This window comes from Geotrypetes seraphini, chromosome 5 (genome assembly GCF_902459505.1).
Source record: "Geotrypetes seraphini chromosome 5, aGeoSer1.1, whole genome shotgun sequence".
Taxonomy (NCBI): domain Eukaryota; kingdom Metazoa; phylum Chordata; class Amphibia; order Gymnophiona; family Dermophiidae; genus Geotrypetes; species Geotrypetes seraphini.
The window spans coordinates 176,643,480-176,669,302 of NC_047088.1; the positions used below are offsets into that span (position 1 = coordinate 176,643,480).

A 25,823-nucleotide genomic window follows, 5' to 3' on the forward strand; every position below is an offset into this window, starting at 1 on the left:
AGCGATTGGCTGACCCAGAACGTCCTCTTTGACGTCAGACTTGATGTCGTAAAAAAGACTTCCTGTCGGCTTTAGCAGCAGCAGCAGGGCAGTAAGAGCAGGGGACTGGGGGAAAGGAAGGAGGGAGGCTTTTTTTTGTGCGACAGGTAGGGACAGGAAATGATCACCTGTCCCATTGTCCCTGAGCACAGCTTTGGGACGCTCTCTCAAAGCTGTGTGTGGGGACAACGGGACAGGAGGTCTGAAAACGGGACCTTAATCTTGCCGACCCTATGCGGACCAGCAGAAATTTCCTGCGGACCGGCACCAATCCACAGACCGGCGGTTGAAGAACAGTGCTTTAAAGTAGAAAGGAAGACCATAAATGGAAAGAACATTAGGGAGGGAAAAGTGGAAACCTGGAAGGAAACTAATGTAAAATTTGAACATAATTTAAAGATTAAAAGCATCTTTAAAAAGGAAACTCTTTAAGTTACTTTTAAAATGACACAAATCATTTTCCTCTCTTACATGCTGAGGCAAAGTGTTCCAAAGTTGTGGAGCCATCACTGAAAACATACTGCTTTCCAGACATTGACCCCAGAGGTATTCAGTGATTTACTTACCTGAGGGCTTATACTCACTCGGGGGATTTCATTACCCTGCACCATCATTTCTAGTTTAAAACCCTCTTCAGTAGATTAGCCAGCCTGCCGCCGAAGACACTTCTTCCCCTCTTTGATAGATGCACACCATTCCTGCTTATCAGCTCTTGGGAAATCATCCTATGGTCCAAGTAGCCAAAACGCTCTCGGCGATGTCATCCACGTAGCAATGCATTAATCTCCATGATGCAAGCTTCTCTGCCCTGGCCTTTACCCTTGATAGAGAGGATGGATGAGAATACCACCTGTGCACCTGACTGCTTCACCTTCTCTCTCAGAGCCACAAAGTCGCTTTTGATCGCAGGAGTACCTGGCAACATCATTAGTGTCAACATGAATGAGCAGCATTGGATAATAGTCATCAGGCTCAATGAGTCTCAACTTGGATTTTGGCACCAGGCAGCCAGCATACCTCTCGTGATATCATGTCTGATCTGCAGATGGATGCTTCTATACCCCTCAGAAGAGAATCCCCAACTACCACTACCTTACGTCTCCTAGTGGTCATGGATCCAGTAATTTTGGGGATTTCAAGCTTTGGTCCTTCCTCTCCTTGGGATGCTCTCATCTCTTCTACTTCCAGGACAGCATACTGATTCTTCAGTTCAAGGGGGAAAGAGGGGGAATCACAGTGTTCTGTAATCTGAGTCCACCTGTCTTCCTTCAGCACAGCCTCTTCTTCCCCACTGCTGAAAATCTTTGATTCTTCATGAACCAGTTCATCAATGTACCTCTCATTCTCATGGATGCTTCTCAGTGTTGCCACCTCCTCAGTTCCTTTACTTCTTTCATGAGAGATTCAAGCTGAAGGCATCTTGCACATGGAACCACTCCCTCTGACTGGGCAACATTTTATGTCTGCACAAAGACAGAAGTTGTAACCTGAGCAATAGCTTTGCTGATAGGATGTTACCCACCCATACTGTGGTGCAGAAGTACTTACACTTGGAAGAATAAAGAAAGGCAGAAAAATCCTACCAAAGTAATGCCCTGTTCCTGGTTGGCTGAAGAACCTATAAATCAAAAAGCTCTGCCTTGGGGTAGGCGAGAGGGAAGCTTGCCCGCATCAGAGTAACTTCTTAAGTGTTAGAGAGCATAGAGCATAGAGCATGCTGGAAAACTGGTAGACTAAGCAGTAGCTTTTGGAATGCTTGCAGGTAGAGACATGCATTAGAATTTTTCTCCATCCCTGCGGAAACTCATTTTCCCATCTCGACCCCGCAAGTTCTTATCCTACCCCTGCTCCGTCCTCATCTGCACAAGCCTCAAACACTTTTAAATCATGTGTTCATGGCTTGTGCGGTTAAGGCAGATCTTACAGGAATGGGACAGGGACAGTGACAAAACACACAGGGATGGGACAGGGAAATTGAGTTCCTGCATGCATTTTTTGAAGTGCTTGCAGGTAGAGACATACGTATCTATGATTCCTTTCTGAACTTTGGCTGTACTGGTAACCTTGAAAGTTTCATTTGAACAGGCATGCATTGAACTAGCCCCTAAGAAAATGGCTTGAGCAGAGTTACTACACATAACTGTACATTAGTTGTTGAATAATGAGAAATGCAGATAGGATAATGCATGAGGCTTTTTCTTCTAGGACACAGTTGAGTATAAGGCACTTTTTTTTTAGTTTAAAGTTGTTTAATGTATCTGAAAAATAGCTAATGTAACAATGCTAGGAAAACCTGAATATACAGTTAACTTTATCAACCTATTCATTTAACTGCATTGTTTTTGTTTTTCAAGGATATTACAGTGGTGAAATCCATGAAGAGTCCTCCTGCTGGTGTCAAGCTTGTTATGGAAGCCATATGCATTTTAAAAGGTGTCAAACCAGATAAAATTCCAGATCCCTCAGGCTCAGGAAGAAAGATTGAGGATTACTGGGGTCCAGCTAAGAGAGTATTGGGCGACATGAAATTTTTACAATCACTTCATGAGTATGACAAGGATAATATTCCCCAATCTTACATGAATGTTATCAGAAAAAACTATATTACCAATCCAGAGTTTGTTCCAGATAAAGTCCGGAATGCTTCTACAGCTGCAGAGGGTCTGTGCAAATGGGTGGTTGCAATGGATTCTTATGACAAGTAAGCATTTTGATTACATACATAAACCTAAAAAGGAGGCAAAAGAAAACCACTAAATTTGTATAATAGAAAGAAAATTACAAAGTCACTTAGCTTGAGTTGACCATGGTATGAAGATGTAGTACAAAAGTGAAATAACTCGAGCTAGTCCAAACTTCGGCTCACATAGTCACAGAAACAAGGTCAAAGGGACAAAGTGGAGTCCTGAGCCATCCGATAAGCAATATCACATGGTGAAAGTTCATATGAAGAAAAATCCCAAAGCATTATAGTGCAAGTGCAAAAAAGTGATCCAGAGTAAGCAAACACTTAATCCAATTTCCACAAAACCAGCCAATTAGCTCCTCCTCAATTCACTTGATCTTTGCGTGGCATACTGTGATACCTAATGGGTTAAACAAAGATTGAGTGGTTAGTTTTACATTAATATTTTGTTGTAGTACTTTTTGGGGGGGCTCATTGTATTTGCCTAATGTTTTTAATTGTTTTGATGAGTTCTTTCAGCTGTTTATTCTTGTCATTAGACTGCGGTTTATTTAATGTTCCGTCCACTCTCTAACGTCACGACGGTTGCCATCTTTGCTTTTGGACCAAGTTAGCTTCTATCTCCTGCCCGGTATGATGTCTCATATTTATATTTAGTTCGTTTACTTTCTATAAGTTGCTTTATTAGGTTCTTTTTTGTTATGTTGGTGTGTTGGTATTTTATTGTGTTTTTAGTACGATTCTCCCTTTTGATAAAGAAAGTCATCGAAACACAGCTTGTGTTGAGGAGGAGTGAATTGAGAAGGAGAGAATTGGCTGGTTTTGTGGAAATTGGATGAAGTGTTTGCTTACCCTGTATCATTTTTTTGCACTTGAACTTTAATGCTTTGGGATTTTTCTTCAAATGAACTTTCATCCTTGTGATGTTGCTCACCAGATGGTTCAGGACTCCACTTTGTCCCTTTGGCCTTGTTTCTGTGACTATGTGAGCCGAAGCTTGAACTAGGTCAAGTTATTTCACTCATGTACTACATCTTCATACCATGGTCAACTCGAGCTAAGTGACTTTGTAATTTTCTTTTTATTATACGAATTTAGTGGTTTTCTTTTGCCTCCTTTTTAGGTTTATGTTTGTTTGTTTGTCTGTGATGCATTAATGAGATGTTATGAATAAAGTTATAGTGCCTTTAACATATTTATATTATATTTACTGATATTTGTTTACTTGGATTGCATTAACATAATATGTGAATGAATTTAATTTGTGATTTTTATGAGGGGATTCTTTGTAGGTTATATCATTCTTATCAGATTTGAATCCCTCTGTTTGTGAAATTTAATTTTTCTCGGTGTGTTTAGTTGTTTGCAATACTATTCTGAAAACATGACAGGCTGATGTGCCTCTAGGACTATGTTGAGAAGCACTGCTCTAGATCAGTGTTTCTCAACTTCTTCAAGCCAAGTACTCCCTAAGCCAACAAATACCAACTGAATACCCTGCCTAAACTCTGCCCCAGACCCGCCTAAGCTCCGCCCCTGACTCCACCCCCATAATAATAGTACCAATTGTACTGCAATTTCTTCCATCCATTTTTCATATAATAATAATAATAATAACTTTATTTTTATATACCGCCATACTACAAACAGTTCTAAGCGGTTTACAAGGGAAGAGACTGTATACAGACAGCGACTTTACAGAGAACTTTTGAAATTACATTGGCATGCTAAGTTTAGTCAGGTTTATCTGGAAGTGTTTTGGAAGTACATCAAGTTGAGGTACATCAGGTTGAAGTGGGGATCAGAGAAATTTGTCAAAGAGATAAGTTTTTATTGACTTCCTAAACGTTTGGTACATTTGAGATATAGTTGGTTAAACATTTGTTCCATTTGCCTGCTTGGAATGATAGTGTTCTATCGAGGTATCTCTTGTAGGTGCAGCCCTTAGGGATGGAAAAACAAACAAGTAGGTACTGCGTGTATTAGTTGTGCCTGGGAATTCAAATTGGTGAGACAGATAGGATGGGGATGAACCTGTCATGGTTTTGAAGCAAAGGCAATCAAACTTAAAAATAACCCTTGCTTCCACAGGCAGCCAGTATAGTTTTTTCTAATATGGGCTTACATGGTCTGATTTCTTGAGGCCATAAATAAGACAGACCGCGGCATTTTGGATGACTCTGTCATTTGATGGTTTTCTTGAGAGATCCCAAGTATATAATATTGCAGTACTCTAAGGTACTTAAGATCAGGGATTGAACCAGCAGTCGAAAGGAAAAGAAATAGAAGTATTGTTTAATGGTACAAAGTTTCCATAGAGTAAGAAAGCATTTTTTGACTTGAGCTTTAGTGTGATCTTCAAACGTCGGGCTTCGGTCCAGGGTGATGCCAAGGATTTTGCTTGTGAGATTAATTGGGTAGTCTGATCCATTTAGTCTCAAGGAGGTGTTCACGATCTTGTTATTGGGACTTGCCAAGAAAATCTTGTTTTTTTCGGGATTCAGTTTTAGTGTAGAATGCATAGTCCAATATATACACACAATATAATCTTATTAATACATAATGGTAACCAGAAAATTTAAAAAACATTGTACGTAGAGAAAATGTTAATTTGTTTTTTTTTTCTAGAGGTCAAGGTACATGACTTTAAATTATGCAATGTCACCTCAGTAACAACTATAGAAAAATAGACAAATATGGTGCAAAATATAGACAGCAGATATAAATTCTCAAAACTGACACATTTTGATCATTAAATTGAAAATAAAATAATTTTTCCTACCTTTGTTGTCTGGTGATTTCATGAGACTCTGGTTGCACTTCCTTCTGACTGTGCAGCCAATATTTCTTTCTTTCTGCCTCCTGCATGTTTCCTCTACTCCGGACCTCATTCCCTTCCTCTACCAACATCTCTCTCTGTACCTCCATGAGTCCAACTTTTCTTCTTCTCTCCTCCATCCCCATTGGCAACATGTCTCCCTCTCTTTCTCACTGTCCTTTCATTCCCTCCTTTGCTGCAAAGGGAGTGGGGAAAGAGAGAGAGATCGAGATCCAGGGTGCATCACTCCCACTCCCTCTACTGCCACATCCAACATTTCTCCCTCCTTTCTACCAATCCAACATCTTTCTCTCTGCCTCCTGCAAGCTTCCTCTTCTCCAGTCCTCATTCCCTCCCACAACCAACATCTCTCTCTCTCTCCCTCTATGAGTTCAACTTTTTAATCTCTGCCATCTCCCACTTCCCCTGAGTGTGACATTTCTCCTTCCTTCTTTTCTGCCCTCCCCATCCATATCTCTCTCTCTCTCTCCATGGGCCCAATACTTTCTGCCTCCTGTATGCTTCCTCTCCGCCGGACCTCATTCTTTTCCCCAACCAACATCTCTTTCTGTCCCTCCAATGAGTCTAACTTTTCTTCCTCTCTCCTCCACCCCTATTGGCAACAAATCTCCCTCTCTCTCACTGTCCATCTGTCTTGAGAGATCCAGGCATCTCTCCCACTCCCTCTACTGTCACATCCAATATATCTTCCTCTTTCATCCCCTGAATCATGTGCAACATTTTTTATCACTGCCCACCAACTCCATGCCCATTTTTCCTTCTATCATCCCTCTGCAGCACCAAGCCACATCTCTTCTTCCATCACTATGTCCAACATTCCTTCCCCTGCCATCCCCTTCAATTTATCCCTCTGTTCCCTCTCACCACCATATCCAACATGTCGCCTCTCATCCTCCTCTCCCCATACATCTCTACCTCTCTCCTCTTTCTCTCTATGCCCAATTTTCCTATTTCTTCCTTTCTCTCTCACTTACATACTGATGCCCTACTATTCTTCATTTCTATTCCCTCCCTCCTGTCCCAAATTAGTGCCCCCTTCCTCCCTCTGTTCTGTGTTCCATGTTCATGCCCCACTTCCTTCTGTGTCGAGTTCATGCCCCCTACCCCTCCCTGCCTTCCAGCCATTGTCCAGGAATCACATCCCTCCAATGTCCAAATGCGCTCCTTCTTCCTACCCCCTCCCACTCCTTTCTCCTTTAGTCCTCTTACTTGTTCGAACTGCAGTGCTCCTTCTGCCTTCAGTGGCTTGTTCGATGGATGCACAGCAAGCAGTGATTCACACGCTTCACATGGCTGACCCACAAACCTTACCTCTGATGTCAGCCCAGACATCGGAGAGAAGATTTCTGGGTCAGCCGCTGAAGACAGAATGATGCGAGGAAGTAACTAGGACCTCCCCCCCCCCACGGCTGACCTGGAAGGCTTTCCTCTGACCTCACCGGTAAGCCCTATGGGTAGGCTTCAGGAGGTAGGAGCAGGGAACCATGGCAGTAGGTAGGGTGGGAAGAAAGGAGGGATTGGCTTCAATGGATGGGCAGGGAGGGAGGAAGGAAGGGCAGATAGGGATCTCCAGCAGTGGCTTCAGCGGGTGAGGCAGGCTGCAAGGAGGGATTCCCAGTGGTGATTGAGGCTTCAACGGGCTGGCAGGGAATATCCTCTGTGGCAGCTAGGCCGTGTACTCCCAATAAGTGACTCACGTACCCATAAGAGTATGCGTACCACATGTTGAGAAACACTGCTCTAGATCACCTAATACTTCTTAAGTCTCCAAAGATCTATAACTTTGTTTTTCTTCTCTCTTTCGTTTTTTTAGGAGGGGCTGAAAGATAAATTGCATTTGCTACAATATCTCCTGTGGGTCTGGCATGTTATTTTTTACATTATAGTAAAGAATTTATGATAGAACCAATTTATGTAAAAAATATAAACTGCTAGTGATTTTTTTATGCAAGACAAACAAGATATGAGTTGCAAAATGCAGTGTGAAGTGCAATTTCAAGAGCAAGAGAATACTCTACTTGCTAGTAAAAAGTTATATAATCTCTCTCTTGATATAGTACAATATAGACTTTTAATATTTTTGTTTAATTTTCATTCACATTTAATGTTCTTTCTTTGTTTTTGTTTTTCTTCTTTCAGAGTTGCAAAAGTTGTGGCACCTAAAAAGGAAAAGCTGAACCTAGCTGAAGGGGAGCTAAAGATTGCAATGGATGGTCTGAGGAAAAAACAAGCAGCTCTAAAGGCGGTTCAGGACAAGCTGGCCAAACTTGAAGAAACACTTGAAGCAAACAAACAGAAGAAAGCTGATTTGGAAAATCAGGTACAAGAAAAACTAATGACTACCAGTCATTTTCTGTCTCTTATTCATTTAGGTCCCCTTTTATCAAGCTGCGCTAGGGTTTTGTTTATTGGTGGTCATTGCGGTAAAAGCTCCAACGCTCATAGAATTCCTGTGAGCATTGGAGCTTTTACTGCAGCGACCGGCAAAACTCTGGGATCTATTATGACTCAAAAATGGAGGATGGTACCAGCCTATAAAAGATTGTGGTTAGTAGAACATTCCAATAACGTCAAAGGGCATTAATCACCAGTTAGAAGCTAAGGTGACTATTTAAATAGGAAGCCATTTAAATGTGAAATTTGCCTTAAGGGCTTGGTTCACAATCTTAACTCACAATTTGCTCCTTCTTGCTCTTGGAGTTATTTCTTAATAACATTTTTTTGTTTTAATTGACTATCTTATACAGTGTTAGGGTCTTTTTTCCATTTATTTCCAAATTATTTCTCCCCATTTACAAAACTGTAATGCATTTTTTTAGCGCTAGCTGTGGCGGTAACAGCTCCAATGCTCATAAGAATTTATGAGCATCAGAGCTGTTACTACCGCGGCTGGCACTAAAAACCGCACTATGATTTTATAAACCAGGGGGGGGGAGGGTTACTTGTAGCAGTTATTTCCTTATTTTCTTTCATCCTTCTTTTGTCCTTTCCTATCAGTTATGCTGGGTGAGCTGTGATGATCCTCCTTTTTTTTTTTTTTGATGACCAGATTGAAATATTCTAAGATTGAATATTCTGGTATACTTCTATATTCTTTGCACATTCTGAAACATTTTTGGACCACATAAGTCAAAGGGAGGACTTCAGATTTCTGTGAGCTGTATTGGGGATGAAGGGAATTTGAGGTCCACTAGTTCCCAAAAATTTGAAGTCTCTTGTGGGGGTGGGTGGGGGGTATGTCTCTGGGACAATCCCTTTAAATTTTCCCATTACTGCCATTTGACTATTTTTGGATGGGGTTTGTTTTTTTTTACATTTCTTGCACATTCTCACATCTGGCAATACATGAGAAACTTTATTCAAAATTTAACTAAGAGATATAAAAGAACCAGGAGCTCAATTGCATAATGGTAGCTATGTTTTGCAAAAATGTATACTAACCTATGGAAATTTTCACACTAATGCATTATGTGGCAAAGTTAACAGGTTAAAGGGCTGCATCTTATGCTAGCAGTAATGTATATGCTCGAGAACCTGAATGTAAACCACTTAGACTATAAGTGGTATATAAATGCTTAAATAAATAAATAAATCTGGCTCAAGAAAGCAAAATGATAATGACTGGCATGAAAATAAATAAACCATTACTAGTCCTAAAGATGAACACAAATCGCATTCACTATATGCTTTGCGTTAGCCTGTCAGTTAATAGAAGTTCTAACTTCAGCTCTAGAGGTATAGTTAATGTTTTAGAAGCCAAGCAAAACTGCCCTTTTCAGTTTTGGCCAGAACCAAAACTGCAGCTAAAGCTCATTGGTTTTGGTCAAAACCAAAACTGAAAACTCATCTGCTGTGGATTGTCAGAGTTTGCAGTTTACTTTCCCCCTAGTATCCAAGCTAGAATATAATTTTGTAATTTAAATGAAAGGCTGTATTTTACCTCCTTATGAAACAAGTCTCCACACACATGGACTGCAACTAATGAAAACTGAAACTAAAAACCATGGTGCATTCACAGTGGCTGGCTTTGCGCCACACTTGGAGTGACAGATGAAATAACTCCACAGAGAGACTAAATCTAAAGGGTTTATCATTTCAGATTTACAAGCTTAAATTCCTGCTATATTGTTATATCAGAAGAATTTATTTAGAACACTCTATTTAGCAGATGGGCTGACACACAGTGAGTTGATATGAATGTATACCTTTGGGTTCACCGATTTACCGCTCAGCAAATGATCTTTGGAATCTGAGGGCAAGAAGCACCACATGCAAATGTGGTCTGGGGGCTAAGGAGCAACTCATTGCTGAGCTTCCAAGGCTTGTGCATGCAGGTGGTGAAGCAGCTCATAGAGACTTTCTGGATATAGAACTTCTATTGTATTTCAGTCTGAGTTCTAGGTATGAATGGTGTCTGGGTTTCTGGGAATGGGGAGTAGGAATATGATCCTTGCCAGGAAGGGTAGAAATAAAAAATAAGAACACATGAATATCCATACTAGATCAGACCAAAGATCCATCTAGCCCAGTTTTCTATCAGTGGCAAATCCAGGTCACAGTACCTAGTAGAAACCCAAATAGTAGCAACATTCTATGCTACTGATCCAATGCAAGCTGTGGCTTCCCCATGGCTGTCTCAATAGCAGACTATGGACCATGTCACAAGGAACTTTCTTAAACCCTGCAATGCTAACCGCAGTAACCACATCCTCTTAACTATTGTTTGAGTAAAAATATATTTCCTCCTATTTGTTTAAAAGTATTTCATTGAGTATCCCCTGATTTTATATTTTTTAAGGGTAAAAAATATATGCACTCTTACCTGTTCTATACCAATCAAGATTTAGTAAATCTCAATTATATACCCCCTCAGCCTTCTCATTTCCAAGCTGAAGAGCCCCAAGTCTTTCCTTATATGAGAGGAGTTCCATCCCCTTTATCATTTTGGTTGCTCTGCATAGGAGGTACAAGGGTGGGTGAACCTAGTCAGCAGGGGAGGGGCACTGACCAAGGTAAATTGAGATGGAACCTAATGGGGGAAGGAATTAGGGGGCAAGGCAGGTCAGGTCAGGAGGAGGTAGAGAGCAGAGAAGTAAAAAATGCGGAGAGGAATAGGTAAAAAAAGCCAAACTGCAATGAGAGAAAATAGAATAAGAGGATGAGAAGAGGAAGAAGACATTAAGGCAAGAAGAGTGAGAAAGAAGTGGGGATAGTCTGAGAGAAAAGAAAGTAGATTATGTGTACTGATTAAGTAGAGAAGAGGGACTACTGCGAACTGGATGAGAAGGGGAGAAAATGGGTTATATAGATGGGCCATAGTGGACTGGAAGGCTTAGCATGAGTGTGGTATAGATGGGCTGGGAATAAGATGGTAAGTTATGGCGATAGGTTGGGATTAGGGAGGACAAAAGACTGGTGGGACTTGCAGGGTTTCCTCTAGCATTTCTTTCACCCCTAGTCCTCCCTGTGTGTGCACCACCTGCGCTGCTCTTCATTTTAAGACAGCCTGATCAGTTGTGCTCATAACTTATCATGCTTTAATTGCCTCTATATGGACTTTGAAATTTGTGCCACACCCCCTCCAATTTTTTTTTTTTTTTTAACTTGGCTCTTATAGTTCTTTCAACAGCTGCTTCCAACACTGGTTTGGGAGCCCACTTTGGCTCCAAGCTTGCTCAGGGGAGATAATATAAATTCTCAGTCCTAAAAGCTGATTTGTATCAGTCTTATGGAGTTCCAAGTGATGATATACTTCCTTTGGATTTTTGTGCATCTAATCCAAGATTGTTCAGTGCTTGTTCAAATGGACAATGAAGTTGCAATGATTTATGTAAAAAAAAAAAAAAAAGACAGAACAGGTTACTTCACTTATGCCAGGAAGCAGAAAGAATGTGGGACTTTATTGGCTCCTGCCTCAGGCAATTCAAACAACTTTCATCCTTGACATTTAGAACCAAATAGTGGATAGGCTCAGCAGAGTTTTACTACTTTGAATGATGTCCAGACCAGCAGACTTTCTTCTAAGCTTGGGTAGGCTTTTAAGTAGACCTCTGTGCCAACCATGAAAATTCAGTCACCTTTCTGCTGCTCATTGCGCCTATCCCTAGATTAACTGGCAAAGGGATCTGCCATAAATGGAAATTGACCCCTCTTCTATGCTTATTCTTCCATCCCTCTTATAGCTCATAAGTTTCAAAAGAAACCTAGCATAATGATTCATATAAAACAAACTGGCCTCATTGAACTGTTTTCCTCTTATCAAATGACTTGCAGTTTTTATTCTGTGCAAGCTTCAAATATTTTCATTGCTGATTACACAAAACAAGGGAATCCTGGTAGAACTGGCAACAGAGAGAGAAGAACCTTTGGCTAAGTTGTGATGTGTGTATACTGTATGTACTTGTATTGCAAGACATTGCTTGTATATTAAGTTAAAATTTAATCAAATGTTTTGCTTGTCTTGCAAAACACTTGCAAATCAAGTTACTTGCAATCCAAGGTTTTACTGTAAAACCTATTAAAGCAAAATCTAATAAAGAAACCCCATTGTTTTGATAGAAAAGCCTGAACACTCTCAAGAGTCATTCATCACTTTCAATTGCAGATTGTGTCCTGCCATCTTTACTGTCTTAGCCTGAAAATGTCCTTCATCAGAGTCCATCTCAGTGTACTTTAAGCTTATCATGCTCTATCAATAGACTCCTGAGTTCTTAATATTCTATCATTTCTGGATTTATGAAAAGCTTCTTCATGTCCAACCACTATTATGGAAATGTCCTGTGTGATAGGACCTCAGTTTTTGTACCTCTCTTATAAAGCCACCTTGTGAGGCAATGGAGCCCACTTCACTGTGTTATCATCCAGAAAATACTATTTCTAGTAGCAATTACTTCAGTTAAAAAAATAAACACCAAGCCTTAGTTACTCATAATTCACTCTATGTTTTGCCCAAGATCTCATAAGAATCCAAATGAGGATCCTTCTACACTAAGAACTGCAAGAGCACTCCTGCCTAGTACTTCAAAAGGACTGAAGCTATCAGCAGGTCTACTCAGCTTATTCTCTTATTTGTCCCCAACAGAGTTGGTATTACAGTAATCAGTAATCAAGTGAATTCTGGCATAAGGGCTACCATCTTGCATCCAGTATTGCTAAGAATAAGCTGATGGCACTGTTCTAACATAAAGGGGAAACATCAGATCAGAGCAACTGAAGCTACCATAGCCCTTCTGAAATCTGAAGTCATGGTGTGCTGAAGCACCCTGAAGAAAGCATACCTTGAAAAAAACCACAGCATGATGGCTGAAATACCAGTTCTACCTGTCCAGACAACTGCAACAATCATGACTCCAGCTGTGGAAACCTAAAAGAACTTATTTGATATAGTTGTGTTGGCCAACCTGTCCTTGAAACATTAGCAGCTCTTGCTTCTCTCCTTATCACTTGGATACGTATGATCAAATCATAGAGCTTATCCTTAGACAAGCAGGCAGCATATTCTCATATGTGGGTGATGTCAACTATGGAGCCCTGGTATGGACAGTGAAAAGTGTGGTATCACTTTAAGCTTTAGCAAGCTTTTTAGACTGTCCACACCGTGCATGTACGAGTGCCTTCCTGCCCAATGCCAGCTTGTGAGGTCATTATTTTTTTTGTTTTTCATGGGGTGACTACTTGTTTCTCCGTCAAGTTGCCTTCCCGTTTAACTTTTTTCATGAACTGTTTCAAGTATTTCTTGTTTCTACTCTAACTCAGCTCGCTCTCTTAGATTGTATCTGACTCTAGGGCTATAGATTGAAAAGAAGATAAATACTGTTGATTAATGTCAAAATTTTCTTCCTTTGTTTCTCTTTTTTTAATAGTGCTGGAGTTGGATTTTCAAAGACTGGGTCTGGCCAGTGTTGGTATACATCGATGCCTCCATCTACTTGCATCGGTGGCATATTTGCATTAAGTCTACTTGATGCATGCCTTTCTGTAACCGATATTTCTTCTATATCGATGTATACAGTACAGTGCCCTGCCAATTAAGCATCGAGTCCATTTGATGCATGGCTTTCTGGGTGATACAAGTTGTCATTTCTGTAGCGCATTGCTTTGACACCTGTGGCACCTTTGATACCACTTGTTGTTACATGGTCGTGGTACCTCATCTTCATTCATAAACATGGGTACAGCTTATGGTTTTGAAGTGCAATACCTCCTGTTTATGCATCGATACTGGTGCCAATCCATGCTAAGTGTAGTATATTCCACAATGGTACTTTCTTCAGGTTCTTCTTCCATCGTACCATTGATGATCATAGAACCTTTATGAAGTATTTCCTTGTACCATTCATACCCGCTTAGTCTCAGTTATCGGTGCAGCATATTGGGTACAAGTTCGATGACTTTATCCACCTTGGTACCGGCCCAGCCTGAGCAAAGCACTACAAGGCCTCAAGGTACCAATGTCAGCTATCCATTGAAGTAAGTTGCATGGATCTTCAGCGAAACATCATCACTCTCCACGACGACATTCTACCTCCAGACATTGATCATTGCATCGATGTTCTAGCTCATCTCATGGGCGTTCTCCCTTTAGGCAGTTTCTGTTTGAGGGAGAGTTTCTCGGGAGCAGTACCAAAGACATCAGCCCCATTTCAGACTTTGTTCTTCACATCATAAAATTGTCGACGTTCATCTTTGGAGCATCCCAGAGGACATTGATACTCCCGATCCAAATGTCGGTGATCATCTTCATCGGATCATCAAGCATCATCGAAGCATCACTGTATTGCCTATGGCCACAGGGGGTAAATGAACTCAGCATACTACGTAATATGTCTCCTCAAGTCTGCTTATCTGATCTCCTTTGCCTGCGTGTCGCCCGGATAGCATCAAAGGGACAGTGAACTGCAACACCTCCTTGTTTACTTCCTTTGCCTGCGTGTCACCCACAATAACATCAAAAGGACAATAAAGCAACACCTCCCAAGGAGAGATGGGACACCGATCTCTGCAAACACCTCCTTGACCTAGGTGTTGGCAAAACAGAGAACAAAAGAGCAGGACCAGCTGTTTTACTAATAGCAGGACCAGCTGTTTATGCTTTTGAACTCAGCAGCTTATAAGTACGGGATTCCGCTCCTAATATCAGAATCCATGACGTCTGGAGGGAGAATCCAATACGTCTAAAGGGACAGTCCTTTGGTCCACCCACCTATCAATTGCAAGGATTCCCAATTGTGAAGATGGTCGTTGTATGGGGTCAAGGTGATGCTATTTTATTCTTATATTTAATTCTTATATATGTATAATAAAGTGTTATTGTTTATGCTTTATATTGTCTGTGTGCTTTTCTGAGTGTCACTGATCATCCCATTTGACAGAAATTAGTGGCAGAACAAATTGGTACCAGAAGTGGGGTTGATCAATGTGGTCAAAAAAGCACCAGATGAAACAAGGGGTTGAGGAGCAGGCTCCCAATCCCTCCATTCCGAATGGGAATGACAGTATAGGTAAATTAATGGCCACTGAGTGGTCTGTAGAAGCAGGATTATGTGAATCCTGTACTTTTGGAAGTGTGGATCCACATGAATTATGTGCCTCCTTACAAAAGGTGAAAATCTCAAAAGGAGAAGAGCAAGAAGGAATTTCCAGACAAGGAAGGATGATTTTGTCAGACTGGAGGAATTTGCATGAAGCTAAACATGAATTACAATTGAAATCAGGAGATCTGGAAAAGAAAGGTGTAATCAACAGCATGCCATTAGAATGCTACAATGTCAGAATAAGGTGTTAATGGATAAGGCTGTGCGATGTGCACGATATAAATACAAAAAACGGAGGCAGAAAGTGAGTTACAGAAAAGTTAAAATCTTAATTTATCATCTGCCGGATGATTGGAACCCAAACAAACGGGATGGGGATATTTGGGATTCAAATTATAATAACAGTGAAGAGGATATATGTGTTGAAGGAGAACAGGCAGAAAGTTTAGAAGCAGAGCCTGTGAGGAGACAAAGATTACAGGGAAGTCTACAAACAGGAGAAAATCTAACTAGAAATAATGTTATGGAGGATGTTACTCCACATGAAATCATGGATACGATGGCACGCTTTACACAGCAGCCTGGGGAACCACTAATACAATGGGTAATTCGGGTGCAGGAGCTGGGCGCAGCAGGGATTATGTTGGATGCCACAGATGCCCCTAAATTTGTTCAAATTAGTCAAGAAGTAGCAGTACAAAATGCGTTACGGGAGGATCCTTATCCTGCAAAAAATGCCCAATGGTCTTTATTAGAGATAATTAGTAGGGGTGTCACGAAGCGATATCCACTTGAATCTGATTGGCCCTCAAATGATAAAATTTGGTATACATTAAAAGATGCTCTAATGAAAATTAAGGAGGAGACTATGAAAGTAGCCTTAGTAATAAGTCACACTGACATATATATGACATTACCTTTTACTGTGTCCATGAGAAATAAAATTATTAAGTATGCTGCACCGGCATACAAACAGGTTATATAACTTTGTTGATCAATCAAATAGACAGGACTATTTTGGAAGCCGTAGAAGCGGTCCGACAGTTAGGAGATTGGGGGGACTGGGGACCTCAAAATACTTTTGATAAAAAGAGAAAAGGACAATCCAATTCAAACAGGGCTAATCGGGTGTCTCGGAGGAATATGTTTTTGAAATTTAATAAAAGATGGTTTAAAGGGGGAAGAAATAGATGGGAAGAATACAAGGACATTATGAGAAATGTACAAAAGTAGAGGACTGGGAAAGAAATCTATGTCTCAAGCACAAATGAACAAAGGAGAGAGGGAGGATATTTTGGTGCTAACGGCTCCCCCTGAGGAAACTGCTTCCATTCTTTATCCTGATTTAAAAGGGTGGAAGTGTTGGGAGGATCAATAATGTGAATGCCGAGCCTCAGTGTTTGCCTGGATCAAATTAGAACAGCGTCCACAGGTAGAGATAAATATTTAGTAGAAATCTGGGGAGCAAAAGGTACAAGCTGTAGTGGACACTGGGGTGGAGGAATATAAATATCAGGATTGGGGGGAAAATTATACAAGCAGGAAGAAAAAAAAAATTAAAAATTTTAAAATTGGACAATTACCAATTTGGGAATATACTGTATTAATCTATGGGATTCCTTAAAATATAATAGGGCTAGATATCCTAAAAGGGTTAACATTACAGCTTTCCGATGGAATCTATAGTTTTGGTAAATTGCCAGACATTCCTATGAGATCAGTAGTGGTGGGGAAACCAATAGTAGTACCGATCTCCACAAAAATTGTAAACATGAACCAATGCATTTTTTACTATTCCTATAGTGGAGTAATGTCCAGAACAATTTGCATTCACTTGGCAAGGGAGGCAATATACATCTACCAGACTACCACAAAAATACTTACATAGTCCCACTTTCTATCACAAGATTATAGCAGAAAGTGGGCAAAAGGATGCCGAGAGGTGATAGAGAAAGTTAAACAGAAAATTGTAAACTTCCCTTCTCCCCAAAGTAAAAAACAAGCTTGGGCCTTTTTTGATTCTGGAGGCAACATATTTCACATCTGGGGTAACATATGGGGTAGGTTGGACAATAAAAAAGTAGAAATATTGCTAAGTGACCTTTATAATGTATAAAGTTTTGTTAGATAGTATAAGGAAGTTGCACTCCAAGTGATTTTGCAAATGTGTCCTTTACCTCAAACACTAACAGTGTGAACCACTGTACCTGCACGTAAACTTCTCTTGTATGTTTTATAGATGAAAACGTTCCTGCTTGCATTCTCTTATGTTTGTGTGACAGAGCTTTGAAATGGAAGAAAATAGAAAGAAGTCCAGTAAAACTATATAGAGCAATTAACTTACGTTTTTATCTCTCTTTCTTTTAGAAGCTTAGTATCCAGACATGGTCAGGAGAACCAATTTCACTGTGCCATATTTAAAATACTTCCAGCACTGTGTCCTGATAGTGGGAATCCAATGGATACCAAATTTGTTTATGACTCTTTTGATTAATAGTGTGCTTATTTACAGATTAAATTCAACCCTGAATCATTACCGATGAAAGAAAGCATGCCGGAGCTCTGTGTTTGTCTGTTTCTGTTATGTGTTGTCTATTTTAGCTTATGGGGTACCCCAATAAACATCGCACATTGGCCATTTCCAGAGGTTTTTTTTCCACCCCTTCTATTAGTCCAAATGGTACCATATCCCTTTACAAAAAAGATTCCCCCACTTACAAGAAAGTATCTTATGAAAACCATGCTCACAATGATTTTATGCTATGGCTCATACAGCCCAATTATATTTTAGTTAGGGGTTAAATTATAAGAGGATATCTGAAGAGAAAAAATTAGAAAGCTTTATACCTGGTAAAATGGTGTTCATTGGTATTTGATATTTGCTAAATAAAATAAAATAAAAAATGGTCTCTCTTTATTTAACTTATCAGGTATAAACAGTGCAGTGCACATCTCTGACATAAGTTATTTTGGTATTACCATCAGTACGTGTTTATGGTCTCTTTTGAGTGACATAATAATAAGGTCCAGAACATAAAAAGGTGTATTTTCTGAATGTCCTACAGAATACCTTTAAGTGCATTAGTGTTGTTTCTCTTATCTCAAACAAATACTACCTTACATACCAGTATTGTGTCACATGTTATCACATTCTGTACATAAAGTGGTTTTTCTTTTTTTTTTATCTTCTCTTTTATCACTAGGGGTGTTTATTGTAACTAAAGCATTGAAGCTAAACAGTCATGATGAAATATTTTCCTTGGAAAATCACGTACTGGGAAACGTTATTACATATAGACTTTCATCCCTTTGTGATAGAATTGGTCAGCTCTGCTCTCTTATTTTTATGAGTTGGCTAACATGCTGGGTTAAGAGAAAATTTCACCAGATCGAGAAGATGATGACATGCAACCAGACATACAGTGCCGTGCTATGTGGCACCGACTTGGGAATAGAAGTGAGCCTATATCCTGCCACTTCACATTAGGGCTGGTCTCTGGGGGTGGTGCACTTGACTCTTACGTGAGTGAAGGCATGTGAGTGGCATAGCAAGCCTACTGAAACTGGAGCATAGCCAGACCCTAACCAAAGCTGCTAAGAAAAAACGGGATCCCAGATAACTGCAGTGATCGATGGTGAATATGAAGCTACCCTAAATGTATGTAAGCCATGAGTAAGAGCACAAATATAATATTAATAAGATTATTAATTTACATGATTCCCTATACGTGATACTTTCAAGTAAAATGCCTAATTAGCAAGAAATATTAGGGAATGCAAGAATACCAGGTTTAGAACATAGGGAAATAATTTAACCTGAGGTATAGTAAATACTATTGTTTCTAAAATACTGGCTGGCAAACAAGCATATTTTGGCTCCAGAGTAGCAGATGTATTTAGATGGGAAGGTGAATGGGTGCCAAATACTGTACATAATCATGAACTAACACTACGATATGATCAGTTAAGGTTACATGTTGTTAATGATAACTGTGTTTTGTTTTTTATACCACAAAGAATTAACTTTATCTCATTGATTTAAAACCACACCCTTAGATAGAAAATGGTGTAATTTTGAAATGAAACAATGTGTCCTTTAACGGTGATGCCTTTGACATTGGGACCCCAATTAGGGTTTCCCGCTTATCAGGGGCAACAAATAGATGAAAAAAATAAAACAAACGTGTCATCTATGAACCATGTTCTTTACAACATACCTACAATTTGTGCCAATGGACCATTCCACCGCAAGGTTATACCTTTATACAAGAAATATCACATAAAAATGTTTGTGTTGCTAGCAGTACTGTTGAACTTGTGATTCCTGCTATTCAAGCTCCCTTTTCAGTATGTGTATATCAAATGTAAATATTAATTTTTCTTTTGCCGATGTATTTTATTACCCTCTGTAATAGAAAGCCATGCAAAATATAGCAATCCTAAATAAAGCAAATCAGCAATGTAACCTTACCTTGCTACAGCATAAAATAGATACTGAATTTTGAAATACTAACTTGCATTCTGTGGCAGATCACATTGAAGCTACCACTGCACACCATTGGTGGGATGCTTTTACTAGAGGGCTACGGCACAAAAGGTGTTTCTTCATTCCTTACTCTATGTTTTTGTTTAGTTATCCTTATGTTAACATTTCTTAATTGTGGGTTTATATAAACGGACACTCTCTCCCTTTATTCGGATGATTTCTTATTGGGAGGTGCAGACTTAAGGATACAGGGGTGGACTGTATTGCCTAGGGCCACAGGGGGTAAATGAACTCAGCATACTACGTAATATGTCTCCTCAAGTCTGCTTATCTGATATCCTTTGCCTGCGTGTCGCCCGGATAGCATCAAAGGGACAGTGAACTGCAACACCTCCTTGTTTACTTCCTTTGCCTGCGTGTCACCCACAATAACATCAAAAGGACAATAAAGCAACACCTCCCAAGGACAGATGGGACACCGATCTCTGCAAACACCTCCTTGACCTAGGTGTTGGCAAAACAGAGAACAAAAGAGCAGGACCAGCTGTTTTACTAATAGCAGGACCAGCTATTTATGCTTTTGAACTCAGCAGCTTATAAGTACGGGATTCCGCTCCTAATATCAGAATCCATGACGTCTGGAGGGAGAATCCAATACGTCTAAAGGGACAGTCCTTTGGTCCACCCACCTATCAATTGCAAGGATTCCCAATTGTGAAGATGGTCGTTGTATGGGGTCAAGGTGATGCTATTTTATTCTTATATTTAATTCTTATATATGTATAATAAAGTGTTATTGTTTATGCTTTATATTGTCTGTGTGCTTTTCTGAGTGTCACTGATCATCCCATTTGACAGAAATTAGTGGTGGAACAATCACTAAGCCTCAAGCTTCACAGCAGTCGGATAAACCTGCCTATTCATATCAGGGGCAATATACTTCTAACTCTTCTGCTTCTAGGCCAACACAGCAAAGGGGCAAAAGTAACAGCAGCCTCAAATGACTCAGGTGGCAGCTCCTCAAAAACCTGCTCAGTCTTTATGACGTACATCGAGACATCTGTGTATATCATCTCATTGAAATTCTGCATCAAGTTATTGAGATAATTCATCAAAGCGTCGACGTTCATCGTTGGAATATTGACGTTCATCATCTACATCTCATTGTAAATCACTGATGTTCTTCTTTACTTTGAGGCTCTACATCGGGGTATCAACAAATTTTTCACCCATGGCACAGCATTCCAGCTCAAGTTTCTTCATTTCCAGCAGTATTTGTGAGTACTGACTTGATATTTCCTATGGACTCCAATGCAAAAATTTTCATAAAAGGAAAATTGATGTTTTGTTATAGATGGCATCGCTGTTTTTCTAAACTAGTCGACATCAATGAATTTCTTCAGGATACCGTAACAGGAATCCACCATGGGTGTAGAACCTGTAAGGTGGGGGTTTTTTCCTGTTGTCTGGGCTTGATCACGCAAAGACTAGTGGGGAAATCTAACATGGGTGTAAAGCCTGTAAAGTTAGATTCCTTACCATATTTTTAAACAAAACAATAAATGGCTTTCTCCATGTTAACCAGTGAACTGCCTTTCCACACTGCTTCAGGAATCCATCATGGGTATAGAACCTGTAAGGCTGTCGTTGTCCTGTTGTTTGGATACAAACATGCAAGGACAAATGGCGGAATCTAACATGGGTGTAGAGCCTGTTAAGTTAGATTCCTTACCATGTTTAAAAAAAAAAAAAAAGAGTAAGAAGTCAAGTAGTGTATACTTTTATGCTTATGCACTATCAGTTGACATTCTCTATATTAACCATGGAAACAGAATGGTTCTCTGCTTTATCTTCTAAGCAAGATCAACCAGGTTTTTTTTACTGAAACACACCTTCCACTGTACTATCAGTGTTCATACAGTACTTTCTAAGAGGCTTATACAATTACTTTCCCTACATGTGTTTCTCCTATTGTTTGATAGATATTATACACAACTCCCTTTACTCCATCTTCTTTTTTATTCTAAAGGAACCTGGAGATTTGGGAGTGGCTGTAGGGGAGGAAGATACCATTACATCTTTAGGATGTTTTATCTTTTACTCCAGTTTATCTCAGAGTCTCTGCACCGAAGATTCCATGTACGCAGTCTAAAATTAGAGGGTTATAAATTCAAACAATAGTGCACAGTACCAAAATTCTTATAGATTAAGATTATAATTCTGGATCTGTTCCTGCTTTGCATTCTACGCAGGTCACATTCTTATCTTCCAGTTTCATTCTTACTCTCTGGACAGAGAACCTGATAGTTCCATTGGGTATGGTTCCAGCACTGACATCAAGCCGTACAGATCCTTGGTTTTTGTATCAGTCTTCATTCAGTGTGTTACTGTTCTATCTGTTACAGTTCTCTGCAGTATGCTCAGATCTCATCTAACATAGTTTACATGTTGTGACCTCTAGACTACTCCTAGGTCACCTTCTTTTTACCTCTTACCAATGGTATATTCATCCTGCTAACGTAAAACAGTTGCGTCATTCTTTTGAAATTTATCTGTTTCTCATATGAAGACTCGAAACTCCGCCATAGTGGTGCCAGAAGCCTGTACTTTTGATTCACCATTGAAATCATTTTAAGTTACCTGGAGGTCTTTACTTAAAAAAAAAAAAAGACAGATTATTCTTGGTTGCTGATCTTATCTAGTCTAGAGAGCTGCACGGGAACGGGGATGACGGGAATCCCGCGGGACCCGCGGGGATCCCGCGGGTTCCCCCTTTGGGTCACGGGGATCCCGTGGGGACGCCCCCTAGGGTCGCGGGGATCCCGTGGGGACGCCTCCGAGAGTCGCGGGGTTCCTGCGGGGTTGGATCGCAGCGGGGTTGGTCGAGCCGCGAGGGTAGTCTCCTTCTCCTTACCTGCCCTGTCACAGCACACATCCGAACGGAAATCTTCCCGATGTCAGCGCTGACGTCGGAGGGAGGGCTTAAGCAAAGCCCTCCCTTCCTCCGACGTCAGCGCTGACATCAGGAAGACTTCCGGTCGGCTGTGTGCGGCAGGGCAGGTAGGGAGAAGGCAATGGCGTACGAAAGAGGGGGGAGGGGGCGGTCCGCCCCGAAGAATGTGCACAGCCGGTCAGGTCCCCCGATCGACTGACAACAGGCCCGGCCGACAAATCTCCCTGCCCTGTAGCCGCGAATCTAAATTACCTCTTACAGCAGCTTCACTACTCCAGCTGCTGTAAGAAGGTAATTTAGATTCGCGGCTACAGGACAGGGAGATTTGTCCGACCGGGCCTGTTCTGTTGTCGGTCCGGTGCAAAAGCGCCACAAAGGTGGAGGCAGGGAGGGAGGAAAGGTGGAGTGGAGAAGAAAAGACGCTTAAGGGGGGAGAAGGCCGCTGAAAGTACTGGGGAAGACAAAGGGGTGGAAAAGAACGCTGAAAGGACATGGGGTAAACGGGAGAAAGGGGGGGGAAGGACCCTGAAAGCACTGGGGAAGACAAAGGGGTGGAGAATGCCACTGAAAGGACATGGGGAAGACAGAGGGGGGAGAAGGGCCGCTGAAAGGACATGGGGAAGGCAGAGGGGGGAGAAGGACGCTGAAAGGACATGGGGAAGGCAGAGGGGGGAGAAGGATGCTGCCTGACAGGACATGGGGAAGATGGTGGGAGAGAAGGACACTGAAAGGAAATGGGGAAGAGGGAATGGGAAGAAGACGCTGGCAGGGAAGAAGACAGAGGTGCCAGACTATGGGGGGAGCGGAGGGAAAAAGATGGGTGCCAGACCAATTTGGGAGGGGGGAGAAAGGGAGAGGCACAGTAACAGAGCAAATGGAAGACACAGAGAGAAGAGAGGCAGTGGATGGAAGGAATTGAATGAGAACATGAAGAAAGCAGAAACCAGGCAATAAAGGTAGGAAAAAAATTATTATTATTTTTTTTTTTTGCTTAAGGATAAAGTAGTATATTAGTTGTGTTGATAAAAATTTATAAACATTAGAGGCTCTGGTAGAAACCCGTTTACAAAGTATGTATTCTTCCCAATTAATATTTCCAAATTAATAAAGTCTTTTTGCTTATTTTTAAATGGGTTTCTACCAGAGCCTTTAATTCAGTAGCATAATTAAATGAAATAACTATTTCTGTAGTTTATAGGGACAGGCGGGGATGTAGGGGATTCCTCGCGGGGACGGGTGGGGACGGAGGGGATTCCTCGCGGGGACGGGTGGGGACGGAGGGATTCCTCGCGGGGACGGGTGGGGACGGGTGGGAGTCCTCACGGGGACGGGTGGGGACGGGTGGGATTTCTGTCCCCGCGCAACTCTCTAATCTAGTCTCCTACAACCATTTCGTAATGGTCTTACAGCGTTATTTTACTTCTTGCTTTTTCTAAGATAAGAAGAGTTCAGGGCTGCTGTGGAGGAGCAGAGTGGTTGGTCTATTGACTTTTTTCTGCCATCATGCTTCTATAGGAAATGTTGTGGTGTGCTTTTCATCCTACTCATATTTCCTTTAATGAATTTGAGTGCGGGAACTGTTCTCGCACATTTTCTCTGGGTTCTTTTTCTCAAGATTTTATTCTGAGTCTGTTAGTTCTTGCTGGTCCTCTAGTATTAGCTTCTGACCAGCAATTTTATTTCTCCTCAATTTGTTTTTCTCCATTGCGTACTTCTCTGTGCAACATTGTGGGGGGTTTTCCTCATGAAAAAAACATGAGAAAACATTGAGGTTGCCATTCTGATGTTGGTGACCATTTTTTTTAGAAGTATCTCTATTGCTTCCTAAGAAGATTCTATTCGGCACCTTAACTCTGCAGGCACTTTGCCTCTTTCATTTATTTCGGTCACACTCAACACCACAGTATCTCCTTAACTTCAGTTGAGGCCACTGGCTCAGGAGTAAATTATTTGATTTCTTGGAGTAACGCATGGCTAAGCTCAGGTTACCCATGTTTCCTCTTTAATATTAAAGTAAGAGGGTACAGGAGTTCAAGGACATGAGTTTATTACTTTAATTTTCCTGTCACCTTCATAGGTAAGTTTGTTTCATGTAGCACTTATATTAGGGGCCACATCTATCATGGCTAGTTTCTCCCTTCCTTATTTTACTTGGGTAACATTTTATATATTTTCATTCCCTAGTTTCTAACTAGCCATTACCAGGGGTCAGTAGTTTTAAAAGTTCAATTACTTTCCTTCTACATATATGCTTTCATGGGCTCAGGCTCCCTTTTTTTAGTGGTGTACTGTCCTTACTAAGCTCCTTTTAAGGGGACTTTAAAAAAACAGCAATCAAAACCACTTAACCAACTTTTGGTTTTCACAGAGATATTAAACAAGTCTGTTCATACTTGCCTTGTAAAATTTTTGATGGTTTTTCATGCTTACTGGCGTGGAGGGGCATAATTTTAAAAAAGTCTAAGTCTCCTTTTGGCCTAATCCCCTAAACACTGAAAGTAGCAGCAGGGAAAATGTCCATTTTCAAAAAAAAACTATCCAAAATGAGGTTTGGTTTTTTTTTAGAATGGCCAACTCTGTGTTAAGCAGTTTAATCACCCAGACCACCACTATGTCTAACTTTAAAAAACATTATCAACCAAAAAAGTGTCCAAGTCCCAAATGCCCAAAGCAAGACCTTTTAGGTGAAGGAGGGGCCAGTCCTTCGGCTAAAAGCTGGATTCTGTAACTGGTGTCTGTCAAAAACAACACCAGTTAAAGAATCACCCCCCCCCCCCCCCGGCAACGATCACAGTAGGAGAGATGCCTAATCTCTCCTGCCACAATCCCCCCCCCCGAACTGCGGCAGGAGAGATGCCCAGTCTCTCCTACCAGCACCCCAACCCTCCCGACAATACTGGAAGGAAGGACCCAAGCCCCTCTTGCCAAGGCGCAGGCCCCCAAATCCCCAGAACCCCGACAATATCGGCAGGAGGGAGCCCAAGCCCTCCTGACGAGGCACAGGCCCATACCCCCCAACCCCTCCTGACAATACCGACAGGAGGGAGCCTAAGCCCTCCTACTGAGGTGCAGCCCCCCACCCCTCCAAAACGGACAGGAGGGAGCCCAAGCCCTCCTGTCGGAATGCGATCCCCCACCCCCCCACAAGTACAGACAGGAGGAATCCCAGGCCCTCCTGCCCATGGCAAACCCCCTTGACCCCTGATCAACCCCACGATTGCCCCTCTGAACCCCCAAACAGTCCCCCTAACCCCCAATCCCCCCAACCTCTGACACTCCCCAACTCT

General features: G+C 41.2%; 1 protein-coding gene across 1 annotated transcript in view; it reads left to right on the forward strand.

Annotated features, from left to right (window-relative positions):
• The window catches only part of DNAH7 (dynein axonemal heavy chain 7), a 707,015-nt gene that overhangs the window by 466,881 nt on the left and 214,311 nt on the right, over window positions 1–25,823 (forward strand). The window contains exons 40-41 of the mRNA XM_033944671.1: window positions 2,394–2,740; window positions 7,704–7,884. Of these exons, the coding sequence (XP_033800562.1) occupies window positions 2,394–2,740; window positions 7,704–7,884 (528 nt within the window). The remainder of the gene's footprint in view (window positions 1–2,393; window positions 2,741–7,703; window positions 7,885–25,823) is intronic.